Source organism: Falco rusticolus, chromosome 5 (assembly GCF_015220075.1).
Source record: "Falco rusticolus isolate bFalRus1 chromosome 5, bFalRus1.pri, whole genome shotgun sequence".
In the NCBI taxonomy this organism is placed as follows: Eukaryota; Metazoa; Chordata; class Aves; order Falconiformes; family Falconidae; genus Falco; species Falco rusticolus.
Genome location: NC_051191.1, coordinates 40,284,887 through 40,301,109, shown reverse-complemented (window position 1 = coordinate 40,301,109; position 16,223 = coordinate 40,284,887). Strand labels below are relative to the sequence as shown.

At 44.9% G+C, this 16,223-nt stretch overlaps 1 protein-coding gene across 3 annotated transcripts in view; it reads right to left on the bottom strand.

Moving 5' to 3' along the window:
• The window catches only part of SLC38A1 (solute carrier family 38 member 1), a 40,446-nt gene extending 29,923 nt beyond the window's left edge, over window positions 1–10,523 (bottom strand). For 2 of the 3 annotated variants that reach the window (XR_005104332.1, XM_037388098.1), the window contains exons 1-2: window positions 10,270–10,523; window positions 1,553–1,764 (exon numbers count right to left, since the gene is read on the bottom strand). Coding sequence is in view for 2 of the 3 variants with exons in the window: in XM_037388098.1 (XP_037243995.1) it covers window positions 1,553–1,671 (119 nt within the window). In the remaining variant the exon portion in view is untranslated. Of the gene's footprint in view, window positions 1–1,552; window positions 1,765–7,789; window positions 7,922–10,269 lie in introns of all 3 variants that reach the window. The other variant, XM_037388099.1, reaches the window with a different exon arrangement.
• Window positions 10,524–16,223: the final 5,700 nt, after the last annotated feature.

Below are 16,223 nucleotides of genomic sequence, written 5' to 3'. Positions count from 1 at the left end.
AGCAGGAAAGCAAGCAGGTTCATACTAGAACTGTTTCGGTTTGGCAAGTTGGAAGGTTTTTTTCCTTGCTCTTGCCTTTTCTTCCCTTTTTTTTTTTTTTTTTTTTTAACAGAAGTGGTTTGTGTTTCATTTTGGCACTTTCCATCAAAGCAGTTGCATCAGAAAATTCCTGACCAGCTCTAATCTTCCTCAGTGCAGCTGTGCTGCGGTCGCACCACTACACGGTGCAGCTGGCGACCGCCCCGGGACTTCCCGGGGGGGGGGGGGGGGCGGTGTGTGTCAGGCTGGCACCCTCTTGCCAGGGGGCTTGTCCATGCCACCAGCCACGGCCCCCCACTCAGTCCCAGGGTATGGCTGGCTGGTTTTGCTACATGCATTGTATGGCCAATGCCAGGTCCTTATTCCCGCACCCGCTGCCAAGCTCCCTGGCTGCTCACACAGCTGTGAGAGCCACACAACTCTACCTCACTTGGGGAAAAACAGCTCTTAATGTTGTTTTTACACTAGAAAGTGAGTTTCTCTGGGTAGGCAAAGAAGCTGCTGCTAAAAGGAAGAAAGGGCAAGAGAAGAGGTTTTTAAGGACCATAAACACAGGTGGCAGCAGCCCAGCAGTAAAGGAGCAGGATGATGTGCCGGCAGAAGCTTCCCAGCAGCACCAGTGCCGGGCAGGGCTGGATCCCTGCACAGGCACTGGATGGCTGGTGTGCTCCACCTTGGTTTGCAATATTTGAACAGGAAGTTTGATCAAAAAGCAGCTTCTTGTTTTACAGCTCACAAAACCCAAACAGGGCCTGTCAGTAGGTCTTTTCTGTAAATAGGACAGCTCAGCACCTGTTGGAGGCTGGTAGGAAGGCCTGAAGAACCACTCTCAGGTGGAACAGACTGCTCTTTGGAAATGACTGCACAGCTTATAGCAAAAGCCTACAGCCTAATAATAAACAAACCCAGTAACTTTCACCAATATTGATAAATAGATGCATTTTTTTAACTTCACATGAGATAGGCTTAAGTGTCTCTTTTACCATCTTCCTGCCATCCCTGTCTCAGGGAGCACGAGCCACTGCCCAGTTTATCTTGCCGAATTGCGAACGTAGACTGACACTACCTTTGCTGTCAACCATGCCAGCTGTAAACCCCCACAGGCTTGGATGCATGGAGGTGGCCAGGGAAGTTAAAACTGTCATATCAGAGATCAAAGGTCAACAAAGACATTTGCCCCAAGTGATGCCATTGGTCTAATTGTATTAATTATTATTACTTCTTTGCTGTGTGCAAGCAGACATTTCAAAATGTTGGCTTTTTGCTACATTATATGTTTGTGCATTTTATTAGACTGATTTGAAAGATTCAAAACGATGAATAAATTGCCGCTGTTTGCTTTATCCGCTGTTGCAGCCTATGCCCGACAGATGTCACATATGAAATTCAAATTACATCTTCAAATGGAGCATGACTTGATAATGAATAATTCAAGACATATACTGAAAATTAGAATGCTGTTTTTAAACAGTGTGTTTCTTAGCACAGGCAGCATCAGTGGAAAAATACTTACCTATTTATCTGGCCATTTTCCACCTCTGTGAAATCATTTGAATCATTGCTGATGTTATCATCTTCAGGGACAGTCATATTCTGCAATTCAGTCAGTTCTAATCCAGCTTTGAAAGGCATCTTGGGTGAGGAACTGTACCTATCCAAGTGTTTCTCCAGACACTAACGTTTGGTTGGTATCTGTGAGTAAACTGCAGCCACGCTGCCAGCAACCTAAATAAAAGAAAAGAAAAAAACCCAAGATGTATACCACCAACAGCAGTCGATATCATCAGAAAAAAACAGTGAAACTTGGGCAAGAGAGACTGTCCTTAACCAACCAATTTTGTAGCGTTAGAAGGACCTCAGGTTATAAACCTAAACACACTGCAGAACAGTAGTAACCTTATATGCCTTAATGCGATCAGCTTCACTAACCTTACAAATTTACCCGGTGCGGCAACCAAATGCTGAAGACAGCATCTGTATTTATAAACTAGCAAGCAAACCAATCCTACTTGTTTCAGGAAAAAAAGATTAACCACCTGCAAATTAAGGAATAAAAATTATTTGCTTGTCCAAGTCCCATTTCGATATTCAGCATTCATCTTCTGTATGTTCTCCTTTCCGTCTTAAAACTAAAAAATACATTGTGTCCATGCTGTTGCTAAGTGGATAGAACAGAGGGATATTTATCCCAGTACTCTGTTCTACTACTATCTGTATTCCAGGTATTTGAATATGTTAAGGTTTTTTGGTAAAGAGGATGTGCAGAGGATGCTTTGTGTATCGTTAAACTTACTCTGAGCAAGGACAGAAACAGACAAAAACAAATCCCTACGCTCATGTATCACGGGAAGAAAGAGTAATGTATATCTTGTGTCAAGCAGTTATTATCTAGAGATCAGGTGATCTCTCCTCTGATAGATGTGTTGCATAAAAGCACCAAGAATAACACCAAAGGCAGATCAGACAAGTCTGCTACAGTGACATATTTCCTCATCAGCAATGCAAATCAGCTGAAAGACCAACATTTTCCAGAGTCTGACCACTCTCAGCTAAGCCACAACTCCAGCGTGGCGCTGAGGCAACAGGATGTTATTCACAAACAAGTCCCTGCACCACAGCTCTCTGAATTCCCATTTTGTGAATGAATTTCCTGCAGTATTGCCAAACAACTATTCACCATGGGGTATGTGATGAACACATAGATGCCAGATTAATTTGGGGATATTTTTTAAATTCCCAGGGCTACCTCAAACACATCAAACTGCTCACATGCAACCAAAGAAGCAGGAACATCCCCAGATCTTGCAGGGCACTATGTTGAGGTAGAAGGACATAGCTCACTTGTTCAGTTACGACATCTGCCTGTTTCAAATCAAGTTTACAGGACCAAATATTTCTGATTTATACCATATCCCCACCACGCCGAAAAGGGTTTTGCAAATGACCAGTTTTCTCCCTATAAATACCTTCTCAGAAACGTAGTTTTAAAGTTTACATGTGCTCTTAACATTTCCTCAAGAGCTCAAACTGTCCAAATTTCAGGTGCAAAGTCTAAAGGCTAGCCTCGAGGCTTGCAGTGGGGCAGGGTCTGCTTTTTCCTACTGAAGGAGCAACTAAGCACGTGGTTATGGTGGCAGAGAGGGCCTGGTACAGTCTGGTGCGAGGGCGGTGTTGGGGGGATGTGAGCTGGGTCCTTTTCAACTCCTCTACAGAAGAGATTTCCACTACAGATACCAGGGGAGCGACCGGGTATTAAAACGTTGGCATGATAAAAAGAATAAATGGATTGAGGCTGCTGATACATGAATGCAGACTGGCAAGCAGAGGGTGGTTTTAGCAGTGACGTTCTGGAACAGTCTTCCCAGTGGCTGCGGGGATAAAATAGTCTACCTATTTTGGAAAAGAAGCATGATCTTTTTATAAAAGGATAAAGCCACAGGAGATGGTGACTGCTGAGGTGGCAAGGACCAAGCCCGCTGAATCCTGGAGCTTCTTGTGACCATGAGTTCCTAAAATAAACAATTCCTTAACAGACCTGACAACCTCTATACTGAGATCTGTATCCCCTGACATTTAGAAAACCTGTGGAAAGGTTCGCCTGAAATTCAAGCACAGAAGCTTCCCTTTGGGTGCCGTTTTGCATCATTGTCTCCCAGGAGGATTTTCAGAACTGCCTTGACATTGCCTGCGCTTAATAAATTCCCCATTAAGTGTTCCAAAAGCAGAGGCTGAAATTAGCACTCCTGTGAGGTAAACTGTGTGCTGGAGAGCAGACTTCACAGCTCACTGATGTGCAGCTCCTGCTTCGCTCTTCTGCCCCTCAGTAGCTGAAATGCTGCAGGGCCGGACTGGCAGGAACGTGGCTCGTTGGTTTATTTACAAGGAATCTTTGCAGTGCAAAAGTGACAAGCTTTTTCGGTCCTAAACAAAACTCTGATTCTATGGAGACTTGATTGAGTGATGGTGGAGCAAAATCTTGGTGCAAGCAGTGCCAGCTAAAGCACCAGCAATCACTTCAGTGGGTTCCAGGTTTCAGGCAGGCTCCTGACAGCAGGCAAATCTTTGAATCTGCCTCAGGTTCTTGATAGATTAAGCGATTTACTAAAAGAACCCCACTAAAACAAAACTCTGAAACCAAAAAAGTGTTGAGTGAAATAATGCGTTGCACTTCCAAGTATGAAAAAAACTGATCTCAGTGCCAAAACACGAGGAGGGTGAAGGGAGAGCGGTGGGCCTGGGGATCAAAACTTTCACTGTCATGGCATGAACTCACTGCAGGTCTTTGGCAAAGGATAACCAACTTGTCCTTAGCACCTCCAGCTGTAAAATGAAGATGTTAATAGCGACAATAACACTCAGTTTGTGACATACTTGCAGATTCAGAGAGAAAGGGTGATAGAAATGTGATACCTGGAAAAAAACACTATGTAAATGGAAATTTTTTTGCAAAGATCACTTTACCTTAGATATATTCAGAGCAAACCCTCTGCTATTGTTAAACACTCTAAGCACCCTCCACAGTCAGTGGAGTACAGGTTGTCACATGAATTTCACCCCCAAATCACCTACTTTAAATTTCAAGTTCACGGATGCGAAAATCATAGTCTAAATAAAATCACAATCCCAAAGGACAGGGTTCATGTCGACCAGCTTTATTCCCTACAAGTCAAGTGCTCATTCCAGGCTCATCACTTGGCCTCGTCTACAGCAGAGACAGGTGCTGCCGGAGGGCAATCCATCTTGCCCCACAGGAGGGGTCTGCAGCCACGCTGAGCTGCCCCTTGCAAATGTAATAGCTTTGCTCCTAAAGAGAGCTCCAACGTTGGGACAGCTGAGCTAAGCAGGTTGCCACCTCAGGTGTAGGTGCCACTAATGCTGTGTGAAGAAAATCAATAAATTGCTTCAACTAATAAAAATTCAGCATATGTTGATGCTGAGCTATAACGGAAGCCAGCATGGTAATATTTGTATTTTTAAGGCCTTTTCATTCAAGAAATGTCATGATGTAAATGCAAATAGAAATGCTATGCTGGCAAAAGTTCCTAGACTTTCAACTTTCACGTTGAAAGGCAGCAAATAATCATCTGAAGAGCGACTGCAGCGATCCCAATAGCTTCCAGTCACTATGCTACTCTGCCCAACCTTAAACCTCCCAAAAAGAGAATTTCCAGAGACCTGCCATCAAACCTCTCTCTCCAGACACATGCAGAGTAAATCAAGATGAAGAAGTAAGAATTTTGCTCTTGCTTCAAACTTTTCTACTCAGATGGACAAACACTCCTTGAAGCAGGAATCACCCCGAGAAAAAAACAGGAAAGAGCTAATGACCCTTCCAAAGGAACCTCAAAGGTCTGTGTTTGGTGGCTGATCCAGCCTCTCCATTTAGTAGAAAAAACACTGCTCTGGCCTAGGAGCCTGTCTTTCTCTTTAAACATCCCATGACATGTCTTGTAAAACCCATTATAGATAATTTATTCACTGTGTGCTCCTTGCAGAATATGGGAAAGATTACAACTGGTCATGGACTTCAGAAGGAGGACTGTGAGATGACACAAGAAGATAAAATGAGTTTATTTTTCTCAAGGACACTGAGACCTTCACAAGCCATTAAAGCACATTCCAAGAAGTGAGGTCATTTTCTCTGTTGCCTTCAGAAACATAAAAAATAAATAAAAATATCCCTGCCACTCCAGTTTTCTGGACTGTGAAATTTCACAACAGCAGTAATGGGCTTAAAATGTTTGTATTGGAAAAAACATGGTAATACAGACAACCAAACTTTATTACTTCTGCTGGCTCAAGTATGAATCTTTTCTGGGCAGTACCTGGAAGAGGTGTAATCTCAGAAAACACTTTGCTAGAAGTTGTTTTTAACAGTAACATCATCCCTCCTGGTGGTAATGGTGATGGCTTAATTCACAGGCTGGTTTTTTTCATATCCTGTAAATGACATATTTGAAAAAGTGCCATCTTAAGACACATGGCTGCCCAAAAGCTGAGTATGTGAGAGGTGTTTGGGACATCATCTTGCTCACCTCTGGGTATGTTTTTTTGTCACATGCCCTTGCACACACACTCACCCTCACCGGGCACTCCATTCACTGCACACTTCCCACAGTCAAATGGTCTTGGGAATGGCAAATATCCAAGACATGCTAAGCAATTTTAATTATGGAATTCAAAATAATTTGCTTAAAAGCTGAAATATGACTCAACTTTCTTCTTAAAAGGAGTTTTGCCAAAACTGCTCTTGGTCGGTTACGAATCATCAGAATCCAGTGCTTGAGTTTCACACAAGCTGTTTTTACTCCTTCATAGTCTGAGATGTGATACATTTTTCTTTGCTTATACTTTTGAAAGTTGTTTCAAAGAGCAATATGACCAGTAAGACACCATGGACATAAATAATGAAACACTGAGCGTGAAACTCTTGTGTATGGACTATTCACGTAAATGACAAAAAGCAATAATAGGCTTTATATATAACAGTATCACATTGGGAGGGGAAGCAACTATCTCCTCTTTGTTCAGCATTAGTGACACCTGACATGTAGAACACAAAGCTCCTGATTTACCCCTCGTCTACAGGAAGGACAAAACGGAAATATTAGAGAAGAGCCACCGAGATAACAAAGAGCTTGGAAATTAAAGACTGACTCACATCCACTGAGCAAACATCTGCAGTGCTTGAGATGTCATCACCTCCAGCTCCTCTGTTCTGCCCCTCTGCAGCAGGCTGCAGCCGCAGGAGCAGTGCAAGGAAGTGAGTTTGCCAGTGACCAACCCCCATGGGCTTGAGGGCACTCCAGAGAACCACTGTGGTGCCAGCACGAACCCGTCCTGCCCATCGGCAATGCTGCCAGGCCAAGGGCAGTGCAGCAGCCGAAGGCCTTCCAGCGCTGCAGCTGTTTGCTTGGTAGCTGCAAGCCACTACCTTTCCTTTCCAGGCTCCCTCTCACACGGCCCTAGTGGCGTGAGGGATGGGAACAGTTAAAAAGCGAGGTGGGGGGGAAACCAACAAATGACAAAAGTCTTGAGAAGGAAACTCAGAAAAGAACGTGATGAGCACAAACATGGATTCTCAGCCTTTCTCTTGATACTGTGTGACCTTGCGCTGCAACAGGACAGGAAAACATTCCTGCTCTGCCCCATCACTCTCCACACTGCCCTTCCGTGCTGCCATGAAGAAAGGGAAGACAGTCCCAAATTCAGTCTCGACAGGCTACCCAGCTGATCAAAGGCAGGCAAATAAGAAATCATAAAATCCCAGTCTGATTCACCCAGTGATTCATTACTTTAGGCAAAACACTTAAAGATGAGCCATAAAGGAAAATGGTTTTAAGTACATTTTTGTTTTGAGCCCTTCCCAGTCAATTTAGGGAAGGCATTTGGCAGAGGAATATACTCACATTTTTTCCTAATTATATTTCTCTGTGAAATCCTCTCAACAGTCTCGGTTTTGCTGAAGAGATCCCAGAACGCACCACCACAAATGAACTCTTCCACAGAAAGTGGAAGCGCTGTATGAGTGGGGCTTGATGGGTAACAGCAACAAAACATACTGCCCAGGTATATTTATAAGGGCTAAACAGCAGCTCTGAAATTCTGATTTAAAATAAATTTCGTACTATACAAGCAAGAACCCTTTGCTTAAGTTCATACACAACTCACTTTTCCTTCTGCCCCAGTTTACAAGTAATTTCTTTGCCTCAGTTTTCTTGACTGTAAGAGACGCAGATGATATATTTACCTGATAAGCTCACACAAATATGAGCATTAACTGCAAAAGGGCCGTAAAACACTTTCAACATGAAAAAGCTGCCATTTTCCCCAAGAGTGGCCACTCAAACTTGGATTGAATTGCAGTCATAACAATAAGTACCTATCAGAAAGGAAACTGAATTCAGGGTTACAGTATTTAAATATTCCTACCAGATGTCATTTGCCTTCACAATACAAACTTTAAATTGGTGGTTACTGTCAGGCTATGTGCTAAGCCTGTTTCTACAGAAATGAGCAAGCTGAGAAAAAGACAGGGGAGAGCACAGGAGGAAGAAGCCTGGCTTCTGCTCAGTCACCACTCTTCCCTTGGTAAAGAACAAACCCCCAAACCAGAAAACTCCAATGAAATGTAGGACAGAGACCCACAATGAGCAGCCCGCAAACGGACCAGCTGAGAGAGCCGTGCCTCCCCTTCCATCCTTTAAAACCCTTGTAAAAAGCAGGATTTGGAGATGAAGGACAATTGATCTTCCATGTTCTACAGCACTCTGCAGAAAGCCTCGAACTCGGGGGATAATCCTCTGCACAGGGATATGTGGAGCTGTGGCGCTCGCTGCCAACACGTCTCCCATTCTCACGCAGCCTGGAGAGCCCAGTTGGTCCAACTACAGCATAAACAGTCTCAAGTGACAAACCAGAGGATGCTGCAGTGTGCTTCAGTGAAGTGCCCTCTCTATGGTGCCTCTTAAACAGAAAAAAAAAAAACCCTTCCAAAAAGGCAAAGTCAAATAGGAGTCATTCAGTATGACAGTGAAGCAGATTCCATTTTAGTCAGTGAATTTCCACCAAGCCATAGCAGAAGGCCTCTGCTCACAAGCAATATGGCAATTCCTAGATTTCAGGCAGGTTTTGCCTGTTGATTTCAGCGCAATTGCGGCATGGGCTCCAAGCCTGAAAAGGGCAGTTATAGATACCCTGTATCCTTCAGCAACAGATGGAATTTCCTTTTAGAGGCTTTTTAAACAAAGTTGGTGCTTTGGTGGCAAATGAAGTAAAAGCTAGACAGAAGGATGCTCTTTCCTTCTCCCTTTAGCTGTTTTTACTTCCAACCTAAGACTATTAGACTCGGATTCTCTCTCTCTCTTTTTTTTTTTTTTTGTTTTTCCTTCCAGAATCTATTTATTTTACCAATCAACAAGGATCTTTTTCTAATACTTGACTTTCGTAACAATGGCCAGTACATGTTATTTTGCCTTTCAAGCACGTGTAAAAGCCAAACAAACCTAAAGGCCAATGAAGCCCCACAAAGCACAGGTTACTATGTTACTCTCACTTGGAACACAGGTTAGTAGAAATGCCCCAGGGCTGTCCGTGGGACGCTGAATGGCCTAAGAACAGTGGCGAGTTCGGCTGGTGGCACAGGCAGACTTGAGCGTCGTCTTCGATAAAACCAGCTGCCAAACACGGGTTTTTTTTCAGTCCTTCCAATGTCACATAAACAAAGCACGCAGTTTACACCTCTCTTCCTCTCCTCTTCCACAAGGAGATACATCCTAGCTACAGGTTGCATTACAAACTCTGAAAAACAATGGCACTAACCTCTGCCATTGGAGCAAGCTGGACGTGTACACACGTGAGCAAACGCACAGACAGGCATCCAAATGTGCCGTTTTGTTCTCGCCTTTGGCTCACTAAAACCGAGCAGCTTAGCTGTTACTATGTATTTACGGGCAAACGCACACATACACCCGGACACGGACACACACACGCGTGCGCGCCGTGGGCCCAGCCTGCATTTTCTGAATACCGCAAAACTTCCACCGACCCCATGGCAGCGCTGGACTGAAGCGAACGGCAAGCGCGTCTCCCAGCAAGGCAGGGCCAAACCCGCGGCCGCGCATCTTGCGGGGGCTGCGGCACACGCGGCCCAGCCGCGCAGCTCCAGACATCACGTTTGCTTGGGGGAAACATTTTTTTTTTTTTTTTTTTTTTGGCGCGGCCAGTGAAAGCTCGTAGCTGCCGACTGCCGGGTCTGTTGGGTTTTTTTTGTTTGTGTGTTTGGTTTTTTTCCAGGCACGCCGCCGCGGCTGGCTAGGGCAGCATCCTGGCCGCCAGCCGCCCCGGCCCGGCAGCGCGCCGCCGCCGAGGGGAGATGCCGCATGGCCGGCCCGGCCCCCCGCCCCGCCGCAGCGCGACCGCCGCGCTCCCAGTCCCCATCCCCTCCCCGCCGCGCTCCCCGTCCCCATCCCCTCCCCGCCGCGCTCCCCGTCCCCATCCCCATGCCCATCCCCGTCCCCATCCCCTCCCCGCCGCGCCGCGCGCGATCTTGGGGTTCGAAATCGGCAGCGCCCGGGGCGAGGAGGCACGTTTTGGGGTGGGGGGTGTTTGCCGCGCACACGGCTCAGACAAAGCGCGGCCCGCGGCGGGCTCCGGCCCCGCGGCGCGGAGACAAAGGCTGCGCGGGGAGCCGGGTCCCCGTCCCCCCCGATTGCATCAGCTGCTGCCTACCTTCCCGAGGAGCCCGGGTATCCCCTGAGGAATAATCCACCCTCTCCGGCGGGAGCTGGCCGGAGCACCCCCGCAAACAATTAGTGATAATAATAAAATGAAATAAAAATTTAAGTAAAAGAGGCGAGGACGGGGGGGAAATCAAATCGGCGAACCGAAGACAGCGAGGCAGACGCCGCTCGCCCTGCCGCCGCGGGTGTGTGCATGTGGAGGTGGGCGGGCAGCGGGAGCGCGCGGGCGCGCCGCCGGGGCCGGGGCCGAGCTGCCAGGTGCTGCGGGACGCGGAGCCCTGCGGGGCCCCCGCCCCACCCCCCCCACCCCCGCCGAGGCCACCCGGCCGCCCGTGGCCCCGGGTAGAGGATCCGCCCCCCCCCCCCCCCCCCCCCCCCCCGGGCGCACGTACGTTCAACACCTTTCTCTTTTAATAAAACGATTTTCTACTTTTTTTACAACGACAACAAGATCGGTTTTCTCTCGCTTTTTACGCCACGGCTTGCCCGCAGAAAGCCCCTCCTGGCAGGCAGGCCGGCGGACGAATTTTTGGTGGCGTTTCCCCTGCAATGGCCACAGCAGATGTGGCATCGCCGTGTTACCCCATTTCCTGTTCCGCCGTGCGAAATGTGTGCGCTGAACGTGCTGCCATTTGCGCGAGAGGTCAAAGCGTTTCCAACGGGGGCAAGGCAGGCTTTGGGATGCAAAGGGGGATTTGATGCACAAGTAATTCGCTGTTATTTCCATCCTAATCTCTGGAAAGCATTGTATGAGCTTTTTGGCATGGAAAAAAACTTGTTAAGAACAAACGTGAAGCAAGGCGGCATTTCAGCTGACGGTTTGACACCGCAGTCCTTGGTCTCTCTCCATGCAAAGCGACTTGCACGGGATATCCAAGGCAAAGCGCGGAAGGATGCTGGAGCGTGCTGGTTGTGGGCAGTTTGCCCTGCTGCTCACAGAGGGCCACAGCTGCTGGGAAGCTCTCAGGCTAGCTCTGCCAGAAGCTTCTTGAGGTGTTTGTGCTGGAGGTTCACTTACTGGGTGTCCTAGATGTCAGGCCAAAAAGGCAGATGACACACATGAAGAGCTGTGTTTTTAAATTACCATCTTTGCATGTGTAAGTTGCATTCCGGTTTTGGTGCTTGCGTTGCTTCCCCCCCCCCCCCCCCCCCCCCCCCCCCCCACGTAGTTCTTTGAATGTGAAGCACTGTGCAAACAGTAGTTTCATTAACACCTATTGCATAGGACAAGAGCCATATCATCCCAGTAATGAGAGTGAAGCCAGAGGAAGGGCTAGCTGCCCAAGGGTTTTAAGCCAAGGGCTGCTCTTTCAACACTTCCTCATATGAATAATCCTCTCTGGGGTTCACACCAGCACCAGGCAGAGCCCCACGGAAATTTCAGATCCACAAAACATGTGTGGTTGGGTTCCCAGTCAGGGGCTTGTTTCCCCATCCAGCCCTATATGCAAGGCACCATGTCCGAAAGCAGAGAAGAAAGTATTTGCAATTCACTCTTACTCATTTACTTATTTCTCCTAAACTGACAATCAACACCCCCACCTCCCCACCCCCCAATTACTAAATAAAATAGTGTATTACATAGTGGATGTGGTCAGGTGGTACTGTTGTAGGGAATAAGAAGAAACTCTGCTTTGTTTCTTTAAAACAAAACATGTATCAGGCTATCAGGGGAATGGTCATTGAGTTGATGTGTTCTGCTACCACTGTTCATTTTATACCTGTAAAGGCAGGCCTTTTCTACCTCAGAGATAATTTAATTCTTACCTTGTCAGGCACATTCTTGGAACCAGGGCAATTATTTTTCATAGAATTTGGAAAGAAATCTTTTTAGCATATCTTAACACGGCTCCACAAAGATGGTAGCACTTTCAGAAATGAGTATTTACTTTGCCCTTTCATTATTTTAAGTTTCTCCACTCTCTCTCTCAGTATCTTTCTGATTTTTTAACACTGTTGGTTCTGTTTGCTTTGATGTGCTGTGAAACCTTGATGCTTGTGGCCAGTATCTTCTAGCTTTTATGATTTATTGTAAGCTTTTTCCTGATACCTTTTTATGCCACTCACTCCTTATTGACCTTATTCACTCCTCCTGGGACTTTCTCTTTATCCTTTCATTTAGAATCTTGTTCCTATATCTGGTTTCAGATATACTGAAGATTCAGGAATTTGCTTTTGTATTTCAGGCCCATCTTTTTTTTTCCCTCTTGTCCATCTGGAACTGGCAGTTCTCTCCTTGGGTGCCTTTCAGTGCACTTTTATCTAGTAAAAATGGGTCCTCTTCTTCCTCTGAAACAGCCCTGAGCTTTTCTCTGTCTGTGATAACATCGTTCCAAAACTTCTTTTGTTCAGACCTGCAGCTTCCAAATGTTCTTTAGAATATATTTCAGCTGCCTAAAAATGCATCAACAGCCACGCTCATTTTCAGAACTACACTCCGAAGTACAATATTCTTCCAGAGTCTGGAAAATTCCCTTCTGAACCGTCCTTCAAAAATGTATGCTTGTTGACTGACTTAAAATGTGTAATGGGAACTGCAGGTATGCAGCAAAAAACATGCCCATATAATAAAAGTGAATTTAAATCAAAAGTTACCAAATACTTCTTTGGTTGACTAAATTATCACATGCATGAGCATTTGGCAAGCTTCTCCAGTTTCTGAGTGCTGTTTGATTTGGGGTACATTTTCTTGAAAGTGGGGCTTGGCTGGCTTCTTTGTTGTCTTTTGGTTCCAAATTGCAGCAAAGCCTACAAAAGATTCCAAGCACAATTCTTGCACCTAGCAACAAAGCTGATGACAGAGGGTCATTACATTTGGATGATTACCTGTTCAAATATTTTACCCTTGGGCAAATAGATGGCTACAGCCCAAGGGAAAGGAGCTGGAGGTAACTGTGCCTGGGGCAGGGGGATTCATGACTGACCTGACAAGCCTGACAGGAGAAGCTGGAGATGCTTACAGAGTTCTCTTCACCTCTATTTTAGTACATCTGTCATTGGCATGTTTGAACTTACATGTTAGTGCTTGTGTGGAAGAGAGGAGAATAAAAGAGAACAGACCAGAAATGGAAAGCCAGCTGAAGTAGAAAAATCCTGTGTTTTGCAGAGAATCTTGTTGAGGCCAGAAAGTGACCTTGAATACCTTTGAAGTCTCTCACTGCCCTTCAAGAATGGCCAGGAGTGATGAGGAAGCACAGGGTGTAGGCAATGACTATTTTTGCGCCTCAGTACTAAATCTCAATCTTGTGCTAGTTGAATCAAAATGCACATAGACTTTGGGGGCGGTTTCTGTTTGGTTTTGTTTTTTTGGAAGGAAGACTTTGTGTCCATTTTCTGCGGCGAGTCCAGGAGCTTAGGTTTGATAAGGCAGCACCTAAGCTACGGGGCTGCTCACAGGAGGGGGGCACTACTGGTCCTCTTTTAGGAAGTAGTGAGACACTGAGATCCTCTTCCCATCAAGGCTTGACTCTGTGGGCTCAAAATGTATGGCAGATGTGCTGCAAAGAGGAACAAAGTGCTGGTACCTACTTGGGCTGAGGGTGGTTCGAGCCCAAACACACCACGGGACCCACTGAGGTGGATGAAATCTTCCAGGGTGATACAGTGAACTACTGCACTGCCCAGTGCAACTTTCTTCTTGGAAATAAAATAAAATTTTCAACAAATAGCTACAGTTTTTCTAGTCTGTAATACCAGGATTTGCTATTAGACAAAAACAAAGGCTTCTTGGAAATCTACTGCCTTGTTAAAAGGCTGCTGGTGCTAGCAGTGTCCTGACTGATTCTGTGAAATTAGTTGAGAAGGGTGTTTTGCCTAGCAACTGAGCAAGGAAAAACATCATTGACTACGATGCGTAATAGACAATCCGTACATGACTGGTCTTGCACGATACTCTGAAAAGAACTGCCCATACTTGTCACAGGTTTCATGAACGCTGATAGCATCACCTGTGTTTAAACATGTGTTCAGCTGCCTCCAACTCTGCATGTTGAGACAATCAGTTTTCAAGGGCTGCGAAATCTTGCATGCATGTCTGTGACTCTATGATCATGAGATGTTATCATTTGCTAGTTTCCTGGCCAAAATGTGGTATAAAACTGGTGACTAATGCTGGTTTATTGGGAGGAGTTCTCTGCTCTTCCTCTTTAGATTCAGGAATTCATGCAATGAATCAGGTAGTTGCGCTTTTTCTCCTTACCTTCTGATCATCTCCTCAAACTCTTATCTTTGGTCACAACAAGTGTTTTACTGTAATACAAAGGTTTCAAAATTCTTGCATGAGGCTAAGGAAGCAGCAATGACTAAAACAAAGAGATTTGCAAGTATGGTAGATGCCTGTAGTGATAATAAAATCTTCATTTAAACACACTTTAAAAGTATGTAACAGCATGCTTTTTTGTTTAATCACTTTCAAGGTGTTGCTTCTTAATAGTGCTATAGACCGGTTTATATGGTCTGAGTAGACCATAAACCTTTAATCTTTCTGAAATGAGTAAATTCAGACTTTTTCATAACCATGATGCTGAGTTGTGTTATGACACAAAGAGGAGATCCTCTCTTCCCGAGAAAGGATATTTTCTGCCATTCCATTTGTATAGACCAACTTTTAAGGCTTGCTTAGTGTTTTGAGGGATAGTACCTGTAGGTTGCCAGAAATGATCCTGGCAACTTGCAGCTCCTAGTCCCAGCATAAGGCATAGCTATGGAATAGGGGCTATATCTAGAAACATGAAATAATTTATAACTGTTGTGAATTAAATTATACTAAAGATAATTTACTTAATCTGGGACTGGCCTGCTAGTGCACAGCCCAGTAATAGAATTCTCTAGATTAAAAGATACATACATAAAATAAAAGAATATGTAAGCTTAATTCAGAGTTTGGGTACCAAATATTATATATCTAAATTCATATCATTAATTAGAAGCATACAAAGTTGCTGAGCATCTCTCACTGCTGCTTAAATCCATGGGGGCTGAGGGAACTCAGTATTTCTAGAAATCAGAGTGCTCATTTACCTGACTATGTATGAAACTGGATGCTAACCTGTAAGTATCCAGGTTGCACATACTGAGTTTATGGTAATCTAGCAATAATGTAACCTGGAGAAGTTACGGGGTCATGAAACATCATGAAATGAGTGAATTTGAAAAAAAGGAGTGAATTCTTGTTTTTGACAATTCCCATCTAATAAAAGTTTTCAGGATGGTGGTAAAATGATGCTATTTAAACCACCACAATAAACTTTAGCTTTACAAAGAAGAAATTCATACTCAAGTAGTAAAGGACTAGGTTAAAATTAAGTCTTTTAAGAACATCTTGATAGGTCTATAATTTTTGAAAGAATAAACCAAAATAAAGCTATTGACATGCCCAAGGACATGTCAGGAAGTATAGCTGAAATACAGCAGAAATAGTAAACTTATTTAAAAGCTGAGGTCAACACATCTGTAAAACCTGGCAGGTGCATCACGTGGTGCCTGGTACCCATCCCATTGTTCCTCTGGTACTTACTTTAGCTTTTGCAATTCTTTGAAATGCAAAGAAATTCCATTTTCATTAAACCTAAATGAAATCAGTGAAAGCAAAATTTAATCCATAATTTACAGAGCTTTGGGTATCATGTATTCTGTGAAAGTTCTTTGCTAGAGACTATGACAGTGCAGTAAGCCAAAACGATGCTCTGTGTGTGCATGTTCAGTGGTTATTAAATATGCATGCATTTAATAATGTGCTTATGGACGAGTCAAGTTCTGTACAAACCCCATTAAACTGATAAAATTAAGATAAATGGAACTTCATCTTATAAATATAGCAAAACTTCCTGATCTGCTCGAGACAGGGAAGTCTCCAGCACTGCTGGTGTGGCTGTTTTCCTCACTCCTCCCTTGCAGTACGGAGCTGGTCAACACCAGTCGCATCTCCCTGACATGCTATTGAGA